Genomic DNA, 16,523 nt, shown 5'->3' with positions numbered 1-16,523 from the left:
GAAAGGAGTTTGTAGATAACTCTTTTCAACTTAAGCACTAACCCTCGTGTTAGGATCAGGTGATCGGGATCGGTGTTGTGCTCCTTAATATGCCACTAGGCATAGGCATATTGTCATGTAGAGGCTCTGTCGAGTAAATGGATAAGACCCCATCGACAGACCACAAGAACTCTTAGCCATAGGTCACATCCTCGCTGAGGCTCTTGAGGCGAAGCAGATCCTAGGCATTAGCCCATGGAGTCTTCCGCTGATCAAGTAGGAACCAAGGTTTATTTATTTATTACCTACAACGTATGTTGTTTACCTGTCTATTCAGTAAATAGTTGTCTCTTTCCCACCACCAAGGGTGTCAATCAGCTAAGTATATATCTGCTGGGTAAGTTCCATGTACAAAAATGATATTGTTAAGATACAATAAAGTTTTGTACATACTTACCTGGCAGATATATACGATTGATGGCCCACCCAACCTCCCCTCAGGAGACAGGTGGAAGAGAAAATCTGGTTCTAGAACGGTAATCGTTCCTATTCCTGCCACCCAGCGGCAGGGGCGGTAGATCACCTGACCTACCTGCAGCGTGTGCCGCGAAATTCGAATTTCTGTCGGGGACGACGGAGTCTATAGCTAAGTATATATCTGCCAGGTAAGTATGTACAAAACTTTATTGTATCTTAACAATATCATTTTGTTGAAGGAGTTTGGTGATACGCTTCAACCAGCTGATCCGCCCTCTCCAGGTTCTTTGCTTTCAAGTACGAAGTCTCCGAAAGCCTCCTCATTCGTGAAAATGCGTCCTACCTTAAGCATGAAGAAGGCATTCAAAGGATTTGGAGAGTGGCTTCGCACTAAAAGAGAAGCGGGCAAGACTGTTTTTTCACGCCCGCCCTCCTTCCAGGCTGACGGGAAAACCTGGAAGATGGTATGATAACAAGGAGCCTATGGGCTTAGGGCTTCCTTCGTCCGCAGATGCAGACTACGCTTCATTGGTCGATTCGTCAAGGAGGCGCGCTCTACTCTCAGCTAAGCTCCGTGGGGGATATGCGAGCTAGATCATCTCCTAAAGGGCCTCTTCAGGACACTGGAGGTGTTCAATTTTATGGACTGGTCTCTGGGAGCCCTTGCGAAGAGAGCCCAAGATCCCGAATTCGTCAGCATGGAGGAGCTCTCTAGCGTTTTAGCTTGTTTAGATAGAGCGGTGATGGACGGTTCGGTTGAAGTTGCTTCCCTTTTTGGCTCGGGAGTCTTAAAGAAGAGGTCAGTGTTTAGTTCTTTCCTGACCAAGTCAGTCTCTCCTCTTCAGAGGTCGGCCTTGTTATATTCACCACTCTCCTTAGCCATCCTCCCCACCCCCCAGGACACGGTGAGGGGAGATAGCGAAATCACCTTAGCTGGCAGGCTACTCAGACCTCCTTACACAATCAGCGAAGAGGTTCAAGCCCGCTGTTCCCTTTACAAAGAAGGAGAAAGCACCTCTTCAACAGCCCTTTCGAGGAGCCTCTTCTTCCTTGAGAACCCCTTTCAGAGGTAGGAGACCTGACACTAGAGGAAGACCTTCCAGGAGACCTGTCGGGAAGGCAAAATGAAGAGAAGTCCTCCAGATATCTGTAGGTGCCAGACTTTCGAACTTTGCCAGAGTCTGGGCGCAGAGAGGGGCGGACAGCTGGACCCTCTCTATCCTCGAATGAGGATACCTGATCCCCTTCAGGGAATATCCTCCCTTAACAAAAACTCCAAGGGAGTTGACAGCAAGATACAAAGATCCTGTCAAGAGTCAAGCTCTCCTGCAAGCAGTGGACCTTATGCTGCAGAAGAGGGCAATAGAACCGGTTCAAGATCTCCATTCACCAGGTTTCTACAACCGTCTTTTCCTGGTACCCAAAGCCTCGGGCGGGTGGAGGCCGGTTTTAGACGTAAGTGCGCTGAACTTCTTTGTGATCAAGAAGAAGTTCTCGATGGAAACTTCTTCCTCTGTGCTTTCTACTCTTCGTCCAGGGGACTGGATGGTATCCCTGGACCTTCGAGATACATATTTCCATGTGCCAATTCACCCGGCATCAAGGAAATATCTCAGATTCATGTCACAGGGAAGAGTCTTCCAATTTCGAGCGCTTTGCTTCGGACTGTCGATGGCCCCTCAAGTCTTCACGGGCATCCTAAGGAATGTGGCACATTGGCTGCATTTGAAAGGAATCAGGATCTCGATGTACTTGGACGACTGGCTAATAAGAGCAAAGTCAAAGGATCAGTGTCTGGAGGACCTTTCGGTAACACTAAGAATGACACAGTCGCTGGGACTCCTAGTCAACCTCGAGAAATCCCGGCTGGATCCCCAGCAGAGCATAGTCTATCTGGGGATTCAGATGGATTCTCGGGTTTTCTAGCGTCTCCAATCAATATGAGGTAGAACGCTGCCTTTGAAGTTTCAGTTTTTCTAGGAAGAACATTGCTCCGCGAGGGAATGGATGAGCTTGCTGGGAACCATCTCCTCGTTGGAGCAGTTCGTTTCCTTAGGAAGACTGCACCTAAGACCCCTTCAGTATTATCTGAAGGAGAACTGGGATCAGAGTTCCCAGGACTTAGAAGACTCGTTTGTAATCATGGACAAGATCAAGCGAGATCTACGGTGGTGGCTGGACCCGAAGAAACTCGACCAAGGAGTATCTTTACACATACAGAGCCCTCTCCGAGTGTTGTTTGCAGACGCGTCGGATTCAGGATGGGGAGCAACGTTGGGCTTGGAATAAGTGTCAGGCACCTGGGAAGGAGCGCAGGTGTCCTGGCACATAAACCAAAAGGAGTTGAAAGCCATTCACTTAGCACTCATCCACTTTCAAAAGCAGATCTCAGGGTCGATCATTCAGGTCAATTCGGACAACAACACGACGCCTTTAGCGTATATCAGAAAACAAGGGGGAACCCATTCATTCTCCCTTTACGAGACAGCGAGGGAGTTGCTGCTTTGGGCTCAGGAGAAAGAAATCTCTCTCCTCACCAGGTTTATTCAGGGAGAGAGAAACGTTCGGGCGGATCTACTAAGCAGAAAAAACCAAGTCCTCCCCACCGAATGGACCCTCAACCCTCAAGTGTGTGAACAGTTATGGGGGTTGTGGGGAAGGCCGAACATAGACTTGTTCGCAACCAACTGGAACAAAAGGTTAGAGAATTACTGCTCCCCGATCGCGGATCCAAGACCGATAGCAATAGACGGCCTCCTGATGGATTGGAAGGGCATAGACGGATACGCTTTTCCCCCCTTCAAACTAGTAGGGGAAATAATAAGGAAGTTTGCTTCCTCAGAAGGAGCGAAGCTGACTTTGATCGCTCCCTTTTGGCCAGCCCTAGACTGGGTTACAGAGTTGCTGGAGTGGATGGTGGATCTTCCCAGATCGCTCCCACTAAGGAGCGATCTTCTCAAACAGCCCCACTTCGACAGGTATCACAAAAACCTCCCCACTCTAAGTCTGACTGCCTTCAGACTATCAAAGGACTTGTTAGAGCGAGGGGGTTTTCTCGCGAAGCTTCGAAAGCAATCGCAAGAGTCAGGAGACCATCCACATTACGAATGTACCAGTCGAAGTGGGAGGTGTTTAGAAGATGGTGCAAGTCGCACAACGTATCCTCTTCCAGTAACTCTGTAACTGACATTGCTAATTTTCTTCTTTACCTTAGAAGAAAGTGTAACCTAGCTGTCTCAACAATCAAGGGGTACAGAAGCATGCTGGCCTCTGTTTTCAGGCATAGGGGGCTGGATGTGTCAGACAATAAGGACCTACACGATCTTATTAGGTCTTTCGAGACCTCAAAAAGCCAGAACACAAGGAATCCCAGTTGGAATTTGGATGTAGTCCTTCATTTTCTTATGTCAGATAAGTTCGTACCTGCTAATAAGGCCTCCTTTAGAGATTTGACAAGAAAGTCTCTGTTCCTTTTCGCCCTAGCAACGTCAAATGGGTAAGTGAACTTCAAGCGTTAGAAGGCAGAGTGGGTTTTAAGAAGGAGGCTGCAATTTGTTCTTTTAAGCCTCTCTTCTTAGCAAAAAACGAAAATCCATCAAAACCATGGCCAAGAAGCTTCGAAGTGAAAGGGCTTTCTTCTCTTACGGGGGAAGAACAAGAGAGGACTTTATGTCCGGTAAGAGCCCTTAAATTTTATTTGCAAAGGAAGTCTCTATTAGGAGGTACGGAAGAAAGTCTTTGGTGCTCGGTCAAGGATCCGAAGATCTATTTTGAAAAACGCTCTGACGTTTTTCATTAAAGACGTGATTAAGGAAGCGCACCTTTCTTGTGGTGATGAACAGTTTAAGCTCCTCAGAGTGAAGGCGCATGAAGTGAGAGCCATAGCAACCTCAATGGCGTTTCACAAGACGTGGTCTCTTCAAGCGCTAATAGAGTCCATGTATTGGAAGTGTAACTCGGTATTCGCTTCTCACTACTTAAGAGATGTTAGAGTTACTTATGAGAACTGCTTCTCACTAGGAGCTTACGTTTCCGCGGATTCAGTGCTGGGAGGAGGAGCTGAGGTTAATCCTAATTAGTTTAGTTTATGTCTTTTCAGTGTTATGGTGTTTGGTTTTTATGGTCGATTGGAAGAGGGTATAGGAAGTAACCCCTTTCAATTCCGAGATCTAACATGGTTAGGATGGTCAGGTGGTTGGGATTAACTTGTGGTTTCCTCATTGTGTATTGTGTAAAACCTAAAGCTCTGTCATGTAAGAGGGCTAGCCCCCATTGATACGATACAGGTCAGGCTCTGTCATGTAAGCGGGTAGGCCCCCATTGGCACGATCCAGATAGGCTCTGTCGCGTAAGCGGGCTAGCCCCCATTGACATGATCCAGAAGGGCTATTCGGTTATAGGTCTCTACCTCGCTGAAGCTCTTGAGGCATGCAGGCTCAATGACAGTAATCATCAAGTCTTCTGCCCAAACAGGTGAGAACCAAGGATTGATATCCTACAACAATTGTTGTTTCCCGTTATTATTTTTAATTTTTGTGTGTATTTTGCTGTCTCTTACCCTCCACCAAGGGTGCCAATCAGCTAAGTATATATCTGCCGGGTAAGTTGCATGTATAAAAATCATATTGTTAAGATACAATAAAGTTTTATACATACTTACCTGGCAGATATATACGATTAATGACCCACCCAGCCTCCCCTCAGGAGACAGGTGGAAGAGAAAATCTGTCAGAAAACGGGAATGGTTCCGCATACCGCCACCCAGCGGCGGGAATGGTAGATCACCTGACCTACCTGTAGCGTGTGCCGCGAGTTTTGAATTCTGTCGGGACGACGGAGTCTATAGCTAAGTATATATCTGCCATGTAAGTATGTATAAAACTTTATTGTATCTTAACAATATCATTTCACAACATGTCAAATTCTTAGGGTTATCACAGGTTTTAACAGTGACTAGACCAAGGAGACAGTTGCAAATCAATCTTCTGGAGAGTCTACATGTTCCAAATATAAAGATCTGGTTGGTGACTGGATTAAATTACCCTAAACCTCTTGAGTGGGGTGTATGGTATTCATGGTAGTGGGTCATGGTCATGCCTGATTGCCAACTTGGTGAGTGTGAGTTATTTATTCTTGGATGAGCCATCCATTACTTGATGTCAAATTAAGATACATACTTTAAAGTATATAATGTATTCATAAAGGGATGAGATAACATTAGATTAAGAAAGGATTAATGAGGTTGAATCTGTAAAATGTTAAAAACAGTGATATCCAGTAGTTTACAAGTTGTGTTGAGTGGGAATTTAAAACAATTAATATTGCAGTTTGGACATGAATCAAGGTGTGACAGTAAAAATATAGAAGATTATGTTGATTTGAGAATACAGCATTAAGAAGAATGTGAGGAGTCGGATGGGAGGTTAGAGTTAGAAATGATACTGTAAGGGACATCACAGAAGTTCAATATGTAGATGAGATAATGATGAAAGATGAATGGAGATGCTTGGACTTGTATTTTTTGAAACTCCAGGGAGGAAAGCACATGGTAGTTTCAGCTGGGCTCCTGTGAGCACCAGAAGAGTTGGAAGACCCAGACTTCTTTGATGAGAACTTTGATAAGTGAGTAGAAATTTGTGAAAGATGAAGCACAGGTAATATGTGAGTGTAGAATTTCAGAGGTCCTTTGTACCACATGGCATTGAAAGTGATGTTGATGGTATTTACATTATTAGGTAGTTGCAGGATAACATTGCAGTGTATGACTAATTTTCCTTAAATTTCAGAGATATCATCAATGTTGATATTAGTGAAATTGTCATTAGGCAAATGCAAGCTAAATATTCAGAATTGCCAGATATGCAGTGGTTACAAATGGATATCACAGCCACCACTTTTGAAGATGGGCAGTTTTCATGTGTTTTTGATAAAGGAACTCTTGATGCTCTCATGACAGATTCTTCACAAGAAGTTTTATCTACTATCAGCAAATATTTCAATGTAAGTTATGGATCTAGTCCACACAATTTTTATGTATGGATTATGTGATATGTCTAAAAATTTAGAGAAAATCTATAATGTAATATTTTCCTTAAATCTGTATCTTTTGCTATAATCATGTCATTAAATTTGGATACTTAGAATGTAAATATGCTCAGCTTCCAAATTTACCATTTATTGTCATGGTTGACTGTTAAGTTCCTGCATCACTTGATATTTTGCTTAATAGAACACTACATGCTTTTGAACATGGATTTGATTTTTGGGTTTACTATGTTAAGAAGAAGTATTCCATGTGTGTTCATTAAGTGTCAGTTATAGATTGTTGGAATATGCACCTTTGAAAATAATCCTGACAGTGATACAAATTAAACCCCTTTCAAGTGAGTCTCTTCCTGAAAAAACTTAAAATATTTCTGACCTTACCTCCCTTAGCATTATACATATACATATTATTGATATTTAATAATGATAAAAGAGAATAAACAGAATTTAATTTCATCTTTGCTACTGTGTGATTTTTACGTGAATTCTAGGATGGTAACTTCTTTAGTCTGTTCAATCTTATAATCCTTAGGATGCATTGAAAGTATCTGAAGACAGATTGACAAGTATACTTAAAAATGAGTGCTATTAGCTATATCGGGGACATATTGTAAGTCTTGATAGCAGCCACTTGAAATGCCTTTTATTAGAAAAATGATCTAAGAACTTGGATTGCTTTCTTAGGCACATTTTGAGGCATGTGATGATGCACCATAAAAGCTTGAACTGTCTTCAAGATTAGTATGGCCTGACTTACCTTTTGTTGTGAACATTGAAACTAAGGTATGATTTTTAAACAAAATTTGATGTGACAGTTGTGAAAACTACATAGAGATTACAATGCAAGTCCTCCTCTGAATAATCAGTGTGTGAAGGACCTTATCATTGTTATTAGGAAGAAGTTTTCACAAGTCAGGCCTTGGGCAATTGCCATCCTGTTTGACATTTTGAAAGTTCTGATTTTTTATTACATAGGTTTTCAATTAGACTCAGAATGTTTGAAACACAAATAGGCATTGATTAAGTGAAAGATGTCATTCAATAGGCTTTTATCTGTCTTGCCCTAGTTTTCCGTCCCTTTTAGTGTGTTTGAAGACAGGAAATTCCAGAGCAAAAACTTAATGTAAAGCTTTCAGGAAGACTTCTAGTAAACAGATTTTCCTCTTGTAAGTGATATGACTTGGAGGATGGTTAACATTCATAGAAGGGGGCTTCAGAATATTTTTTTTCATTCAAGTGTAGCATAAGGTTTTCAACAGGGATGGTTTTTTGACTGCCATATGAATCATAAAGTATAATTCCTCGTTATGTGAGGGCAAATGTTTTTAATTTTGCTTTGAAACAATAGCTTCTTCATCTATGACAAACCTTGTGGTCTTTAAAGTTTTTGTCAAATTCTGTAGCTTCTCACATAAACATTTCCAGACACTACCAAAACACATTCAGGCTTTGAATAACAAAGAAAAATAGGTGATTGAACAAGTCTGTATGGTACATACTATGTTGGAGTAATTGGATCATTATCTTCAATAATATAAAAAAGAAGAAAGGCAACTCTTTGTGATTCAAGTATATCGCAGAGCAAAGTTAAACTTGAAGTTGCAGGCGAAGGTATAGAATAACATTCACTGACTCCGTAGCATAAGGAGCAAAGCTAGGGTGCAGAAAGGCTGCAAATTTCCATCCTCAGTGTACTCAACTCAGGAACAAGAGTGAAGAACTTACCCAAAACAAAAGATTATTTATGAATTTTCTGGCCCAGATGGCTGAAAAGGGAGAAAACCATGGTGAATATGATGATGTCCTTAAAGAATGAATAAATATGATCCAGAAGATGGTAAAAAAAATAAATGCGAGCAAAAGGTCACTGTGGCATGAGTTCCTTTGTGGTTTGACAGATATGGGATGTTCTTGAATGGACAAAATTAATACACATCTCATTGGGGACATACAAAAACACTTAAAGGAAGACTAGCATGTCTTGCAAAGATAAACATTTGCAGAAGTGGGATGTAGGCTCAAAAAGTAGTTGAATCATAGTTTATTATGAGTGGGGCCAAGCAAAGAAGAATCTTTCTGATTTTAAACAAACAGGGAATTACAGTTGTAATAATCATAAATACCCAGTTGATGTAGTAAATAATATACAAGGCAACCTTTTAAGTTGCATATCGGGAGATGCAAGTACAGTGAGTTAGAGTTCTTTTATAAGATTTGTAAGGTGGCATTGTAAATCAAATATTAATTACTCTTGGATGTTTTGATTTGTAGTTTTTAAGAGTTGTGTGTCAGTCATGTTGAAATCCAATAGATCTTGATTTGATGGCTTTTGGTTCATAAGGTAATTAACCTTTAATTTTTTTTATTTAAAAAGACAGGATAATAGAATACATGTACTATTTCATTTTGCATTCAGGAACTCAGCCGAGTGCTTCGTGTCGGGGGACGTTACGTGTGTGTTTCATTACTACAGGAGCACATTGTAGATTATGTACTTCAGTGGTTTCCCCAGAATTGTTGGATGGTTCGTGCTTGTAGGTATGTCAAAATTGTAACTGCTGTTTGAAACAAGAAAATTTGAGGGCAAATTAGTTTGGGGATTGAATATGTGTAGAAATATTTCTAGTAACCATTATTTACTGTGAAATGTACAAGTTGAATATGAAGGAAGTAATATAAGGAATAGGAAAGTAGAATAAATCTGAATGGTGGAACCGATTAATGTTAGCAGAAGAAGCAATACAAAAATGTATACATCTGATATAAAAAATTACAGTATTTGAAGTAGTATTACACAGAGTGAATTTGAGACCAGAATTGTAACCTGTTGACTTCTATAGATGTATTCCCTTCCATTATGCTATATCACCATGACTTACAACCAGAACTATAACTATCCTCAACTATACCTATCCTCATGAAGAGCACTGTATATAGCTTGCATATGTAAATTTACCGTCACTGACTCTTTAGAGCGCAAATAAATTTTTATTAATCACTATTAGTATTTAAGAATGAATGCTAACTTACGTAGTTGATTTTACTATAAACTAACTGAAGCTCAACAAGAGAGAGATATTTACACACACATTTGTACGTACGGTAAGTATCACTGACCACTTGTCCCTGCATAAGTATGTAGAATGGGAACCTTGGTTTAGACTTTGGGACAGTACAAAACATCCTTAGGGTCAAACCTGCTGTCGCAGTCCTCTCTTATTACTGTATCCAACTGTAACTAATACTCAATAGTAGAAATAGTATAAAATATGACTTCTGTAGAGGGAACTTGAGAAAATTATGAAATCAGTGTCAATCTCTGGCTAGTGTGGATAAAAAGTAAACTATTCCCACTATGAGGAAGCTAGAGGAAACATTACTACACATTATGAAAAATTAGAATTTTAGGACTTGTCTGTCTAGGCCTGTTTATTTCTCTCCATAAGATATTTCTGTATTTATGAAATTACATTTTTGTTGAATACCACAGAACCTAACCTGTGAAAATAACAAGGATTGGTTGTATAGTTACATTTCATAATACATTTAGCATCAAGATGAATGTTTTTTTTAGATCGTTCAAACATGTTGAAATACACTACTGGCTCAAATACATGTGCACAGCATTACAGTTAATTAAACCTATCCAATTAATTTAATGATTTAGGTTGACATTTTACAAGTATTCTGTTGGTTACTTTGATTTCCTGTTTTGTTCATGGTAAACTAGCTGCATTTCCATGCATGAACACATGCGAGTAATCCATATTGACCTTTAGAATCATAGTTCTTAGTTTTATTAGTAACAATTCCTTGTCCTATGCATGATAAATAATCTTCTTGCCATGAATTCTTTTAGAAGTTTTCACATTCAGTCCAGGGGCTCTGCAACAGGCATATTACTGTGCTGAGAAACTTAACATACTCTAATATATTTGATGAAGCCATTGCCATTTACTCAGATCTTTGCTGTGTAGCAAGAGTTATATTGATGCTTGAAGACTAGGTAGGTTATTTGATAATGAGATAAATGTCGATGCAGTCATTGCCACAGGTCATACTTTTTTACTTACAACTTGAGTCATGGAGCTATAAAAATACTAAAGATTTCTATGGAAACCAGCCTCAAGTTGATTTGACACCACTAATTTACAGGAATTTTGCCAGTTTGCTTTATTTTCTCTGTCACCATTGTTGTGTTGAGAGCCTGTGTTATTTTAAGTAACTGTATTGATATCCAAGAAACCCACCACTAGTAGGAAAGGTAGTTCTTACAGATGTTTCTTGCTGTTTTATAGTATTTTAAGTAATTATGTGTATTTAGTTGCCTGTTAGTCTTTCATTCTTTATATATTTAAAAAGCAGTATTTTCTAATTAGACAACAATGAAGATTGAGATTTATTTTAAATATGTAGGGAATGGTTGGAAGAAAACTGTACTGACTGCTTTTATTTTCATACTACAGGTGTGAAGATGCTGAGAAGGCACGCACTGATGTGGGTGAATTCTCCTTTCCTGTGTTTGTGCTAATATGCACAAAATTTAGACAGATGCCAAATTTTAACCCTGTAAGTCTGTAGAATCCTTGGCTAGTTCTGAGTACCTGTACAGTATTTAATATTTCTTAAATACACTTGTGCATTTCTCATACTTTCAAGATTATTGCAGATTTTATTTTGCAAAGCAAATATGATTTTCAACTTGTGAGTTTTGACCTATATCAATCTAAAAGTCAAAGCAAAACAGGAGTTTATTGCTTAAAACATACTAATTTAAAGACAAATTTGTATTTTTCCTGATATACAAACCTACACTTTTATACAAGTAACTTACCAAGTAATTACATAGCTATCGTTTAATTTGATTTGAAGCAGTTTAGATTCAAATTTCGCATTAGCAACATTGATGTTGTGTAGGTGAGACCAGTCTCACCTCCTAGCGAGAGGGTTAGGAACGCTCAGCAAACAATGTACATTCCGTTTCTGTGACACCAGGTAATAACATCTGGTGTCGGCAGTGGTTTTGCTGGTTTTTTTAACGGACTTCAGTATCCAAACTGAAAGTCAAGTAGCTTCAGCTGAAAGCTTCAGGATGAGTTTTTCCTTGTTTTGTTGTTTATTACTTTACTGGGGTAGTACATCAATAGTTCAATTGTACAGTAAATTACCATTGCGTACTAGTTTAACTACCCTTTGCCGAGGGCTTGCTGTAATGTAAACCTCTGTTTATCGAACCGATATTTATGCTTGTTACAGAACTGAGTTGTTCGATAATTTTGTTTCAGTAGCGATCTTTCAATCTTTTGATTAACTCATCTTTAGGATGATTAATGTAACAATATAAATGTTGCTGAGATGATAGACAAGTGTACTAATGTAAACATTGCATTCATTACCATCTTTATCAAGTAGTGTAATAATGAAAACATTGCATTCATTACCTGACCAATTTTGGTGTTGAACTTTAATTCCACAAGGCACTTCTTACAGGATTAGTGTTTATTGTTAGTTAATAATAAAGTTTTGGTTTTAAGTTTTCATACATTCAACTTCCCTGTCAGATATATACTTAGCTATAGACTCTGTCGTCCCCGACAGAAATTCAAATTTCGCGGCACACACTACAGGTAGGTCAGGTGATCCCGCCGCCTTGCCCGTTGGGTGGCAGGGAATAGGAACTATTAACCGGTTTTAAGCCAGATTTTCTCTGTCGCGGATACTAGTAACATCGTTTGCTAGTTCCTCCTGACTTGATTTTCGAATTTCATTACGCCGTTGATCTTTTGGACTGCTATTTGGTGACGTATTGGATCTTTGGTTTGGCATACGCTATTGTGGACTGTTTTTGGATTTTGGATTTGGAATTTCTCATAATGTCTGACTTTTCGATTTCGTTCAGTGTGTGTGAATGAGAATTGTTATGTGAGACTACCGAAAGCTTCGGTGGATCCTCACACCACTTGTAAAAATTGTAGGGGGAATGTATGCTCGCAATTGAATACATGTGATGAGTGCAAGGATTTGAATGAGGAGGAATGGAAGTTGCTTGATTCCTACTTAAGAAAGTTGGAGAGAGATAGGGCTAGAAAAGCCTCTTCCAAAAGTGTAAGTAGGTCGGTCTCTAACGAGCCAGTTAGCGGACTATTGCCTATTGCTAACCCAATTGTTTCCTCCCATACAGCTTTACCTTCCCGATTATCTGACTCGGCAAGCTCAACATCTGAAATTGCGAGTCTGAAAGCTTCGCTTAAGCATATGGAACAAAAAATTAAGGAACTGGAAGGTAAGTGCAGGTGAAAGTGTTCCCAGTGAAGTGGAGGGTGCGTCTGATCGGCGGCTCTGTCTCGCTCCCAGCCTAGACCTCTTTCAAGCTCCCAGCCCAGTGGAGAAGAATGTCGAAAGCCGCAGGGAGGTTCAGAGAATCCCCACCGTCAGGCGTCCCCTCGGCAGATCCCGTAGTTCACTCCCGGGCTGCCAAGGATAGTCGTTGGAAAGACGTCCTTAAACAGTGTTTTTCTTCGTCTGATTCCTCATCTAAAAAAGGATGGAGTTCAGATAGATTGTCGAGACCTTTGAAGAGATCTTGGAAGTCTCCGTCATTTTATTCGAGCCCTGAAGAATTTCCGGAAGAATATCCTCCGGAAAAGAGAAGCAAGGAGGTGTATTCAGAAGCTCCTTTTCCTGCGTCGGAAATTGGAAAGAAGGACGTAGCTACGAAGATTTTGGAGGATATGCAAAAGCAGATATCTTCGCTAGTAGGAGTTCTTAAATCGGATCCTCCTAGAAGGAAGGATAGTTGTTCCGACACGGCATACAAACCTTCGGTCCTTTTACAATAGGAAGGTACTAGCGGCAGCTGGATAGGTCGTAAGCTTTCGAACAAGGGTTCGGTAGTTAACTGCTTGTCCGACAAGCGCGCGCGCGACTGGGAGGTAAACAAACCACTTTTGCTTTCGGCCTGCTGGCGTGTAGACGTGTATCATCGCTCTCTGCCCGCTTCATCGTCGTTGCTTTCGCATGGTTGTGTTTTTCTTTTTCTATTTATCTAGTGAAACTGAATTGTAAGTACAATCATTTCATATTTATTTCCATTGAATTCAATTGTGAATTAAAGGATCTTGGTTTCTCCACGCCTCCGATTACCCGCCGACTGAGGGCGTAAGTGCCGGGACTGAAAATGGGCGTAAGTGCGGGAATTCATTTTGCCCAGAAATAAAGATCCTCATATTGTGTATGCTCGTGCCGAGGGCGGTTAGAGCGCTCGCTCCGAGCTTATATTTTGGTTGAAAATGTGTAGATGAAAATCGTAAGTAAGTGCCTTTTCATTTATTTTTTTTTTGTTTTTTTTGACCTGTATGCTCGTTGCCGAGCGAATGCGCTCGGCACGAAACTTATTCTGTATGGAAGGGGAAATCGCAGTACAGTATTCTTTTTCATTTTCATATATTTATTTGATTGTAGCAATACTCATTTTGGATCAGTTTCCGCTCTTACCCCGAAATTGATCCTTTCCTTTTTCCCCTTTTTATTTGAATGAAGTGAAATCGCAAGTGCAGTTCTTTTTTCATTTTCATATTTTATTGAGATTGCATTATTTACTTGGATCAATGTTTCCGCTATTTCCCGGGAATTGATCCTTCCCCTTTTTATTTTGTATGAAGTGAAATCGCAAGCGCAGTATTCTTTTTCATTTTTCATATATATATTTTGATTGCATCAATTCATTATGGATCAAGGTTTCCGTTCATAATCGGGAATGGATCCTTTTACCCTTGCGCTCGGTACCGAGGGCGCAAATGCGCTCGCTCCGAGCCCTTATTCATGGTGAAGTGAATCGTAATGCAAGATTCTTTTTCATGTTATTCCTTTTATTATTGATTGCATCAATATTTATTTTTATTGTAGTGTCTTACCGAACAATTATAGAGCCGTGATTTCCACGAGCGGCAGGATACTAAATTCAAATTTAGCGCGTCGGCGTCGCCAACACTGGTGGTGATGACGTCATCTCCCTCCACTCGCGGGAGAACCAGGTACAACTGCCCAGGTGAATCCAATTCTTTTCCTGCCGGCGTCCGGTGAACATCGGTGGTCGGTGCGGTTGGATGACTTTGCTTCGCTTTTTTTCTTGTGGAATTGATCTTCGGAATTGGTGAAGTACTCTTTTTTGGCGTTGTTGTTATTTTGCTTTTTATTTAGGCGTTGCCATGTCGGATTCTAGTCCGTCGGGAGTTAGGTTTTGCATCTCAGGATGTAAAACTAGATTATCCAAGTTAGAATATGATTCTCACACTAAATGTGTTAAGTGTAGGGGACAGGTTTGTTCAGCAGATCGAACATGTAACGAGTGTAGTGATTGGACTGATTCTCAATGGAAGTTTTTAGTTCATACTCGGAGAAATTAGCTAAAGACAGAATTTAGAAAAGCAGCGCTTAGGGAAAGTAGACTTAGCTCTGCTTCGTCTTGCGATGCTTCTGTTCCTTCTGTTTCTCCTCAAATTGTTATGTCTCCTTTAACTACACCTCCTATTCCTCCTACTAATCCCACTTCTCCGGCTTCCCGTGTAGTTTCTTCCGACACCATTGCCAGTCTGGAATCGAGTTAGATCAGAAATTTTCGGTACTAGCGAATACGGTTTTGCAACTTGGTAATTCAGTTGAGACGTTTTTTGGAGAAAGCAGTTCAGGTAAGAGTGTAGTTGAGGGTGCGTCTGTCTGTACGACAAGTCTCCTAGACAAAGGTCACTGTCCAGCTCCCCCGCACCGGGAGAAGACATACCGGAAGTCCAAGGATTCGATCGGATTTGCCCACAGACAGGCGCCTCTCTTGTTGAGCCTGTTGCGCTTCAACAGGCTCGGTTAAGCGGTTGGAAAGGTGTTGCGGTCAGACGCCTTTCGAATGATTCAAGCGATTCGTCTCCGGTCGCGCGGCGCTCTTGGCGAGATTCGCCCGTTTCGGGTCCCTTAAAGAGGCGTTCAGGCGCCGATTCTTCGCCTCCTCCAGTCAAGCGGTATAAGGAGCCATGTGAGAGTAGGGTTGCGCCGCGGCCGTTAGCGGCTCGTTCGTCGCCTCAATCTGTGCCTTTTGTTTTCGGCTCCACTACTAGTAGAGATTGTGGTTTTAGCGCTGTAGCTAGCAGCTAAGGGTGTTTCTTTAGGCGCTTTTTCGTCTGTTACGCCTGATGAGCCTGTTTCGCCTCGAAAAACAATTTCGGCGGCTCAGAGCGAGGCGCAAGTAGTTTTCCGCCTCCTGCTGAACATTTAGGCTCTTCCAAGCCTACGTTAACTGTTTTTGATTCGTCTCTGGCGCCCTTTTGCGCAAGCAGTTAGAGATGTTAACCAACTGGATGAAATGAGCTAGGGTGGTTCGAAACCTTCAGATCCGGTTGTAGTTCCGTCTACTTCTTCGGCGGTATCGGAGAATGAAGAAGTAAGTAGAGGAGGAGGATTCTCATCACCTCTCGTGTTATTCACGTCTCCTTAGATTTCTTCTGGTATCTTATCCAGATTATTTTGAGAAAGCGGCTCCTCGCTCCCCAACTTCGACTTTTTTGATGAGGAGAAAACTTCAGACCCTCTCCTCCCAAAAACTTGTTCTATCTAAAGCGGTTAGACATTCATTGAAAGAGACTGAAAAATGGATGTCTATGAAAAGAGACTTAGGGAAGGCTCTTTTTGCTTACCCTCCCTCTAAGTTGCTTCGTAAGAGGTATAGGTTTTATGTAACTGGGGAAGCTCCTTCTCTGGGAGTTTCTGCCTCCTCCCAGGGAGACTTCTCCAGTTTAATCGACTCCTCTAGAAGATCTGCTTTCGCCGCAGCGAAAGTTTTCTTTACAGCGCCTGAGTTGGACCACGTTGTAAGGAATCAATTTAAACTTTTGGAAGTCTTTAGCTTCCTTGATTGGACTATTGGCGCTTTAGCGGCCAAGATCGAAGATTGTCCTTCTCTTTCTCAGGAGTTAGCGGAGGATTGGATTGGTGTTCTGTCCTGTGCGGACAAATCCATTAGGGTTGGATGTGAT

At 41.1% G+C, this 16,523-nt stretch overlaps 1 protein-coding gene across 1 annotated transcript in view; it reads left to right on the top strand.

Moving 5' to 3' along the window:
- The window catches only part of LOC135195629 (eEF1A lysine and N-terminal methyltransferase-like), a 108,376-nt gene that overhangs the window by 11,226 nt on the left and 80,627 nt on the right, over positions 1-16,523 (top strand). Inside the window, exons 3-5 of the mRNA XM_064221972.1 lie at positions 6,243-6,456; positions 8,918-9,039; positions 10,968-11,070. Coding sequence (XP_064078042.1) covers positions 6,243-6,456; positions 8,918-9,039; positions 10,968-11,070 — 439 coding nt within the window. The remainder of the gene's footprint in view (positions 1-6,242; positions 6,457-8,917; positions 9,040-10,967; positions 11,071-16,523) is intronic.

The sequence above is a fragment of the Macrobrachium nipponense genome, chromosome 16, assembly GCF_015104395.2.
Source record: "Macrobrachium nipponense isolate FS-2020 chromosome 16, ASM1510439v2, whole genome shotgun sequence".
NCBI lineage: Eukaryota > Metazoa > Arthropoda > Malacostraca > Decapoda > Palaemonidae > Macrobrachium > Macrobrachium nipponense.
Note: the sequence above shows the minus strand (reverse complement) of the source record. Positions and strands in the feature narration are given on the sequence as shown.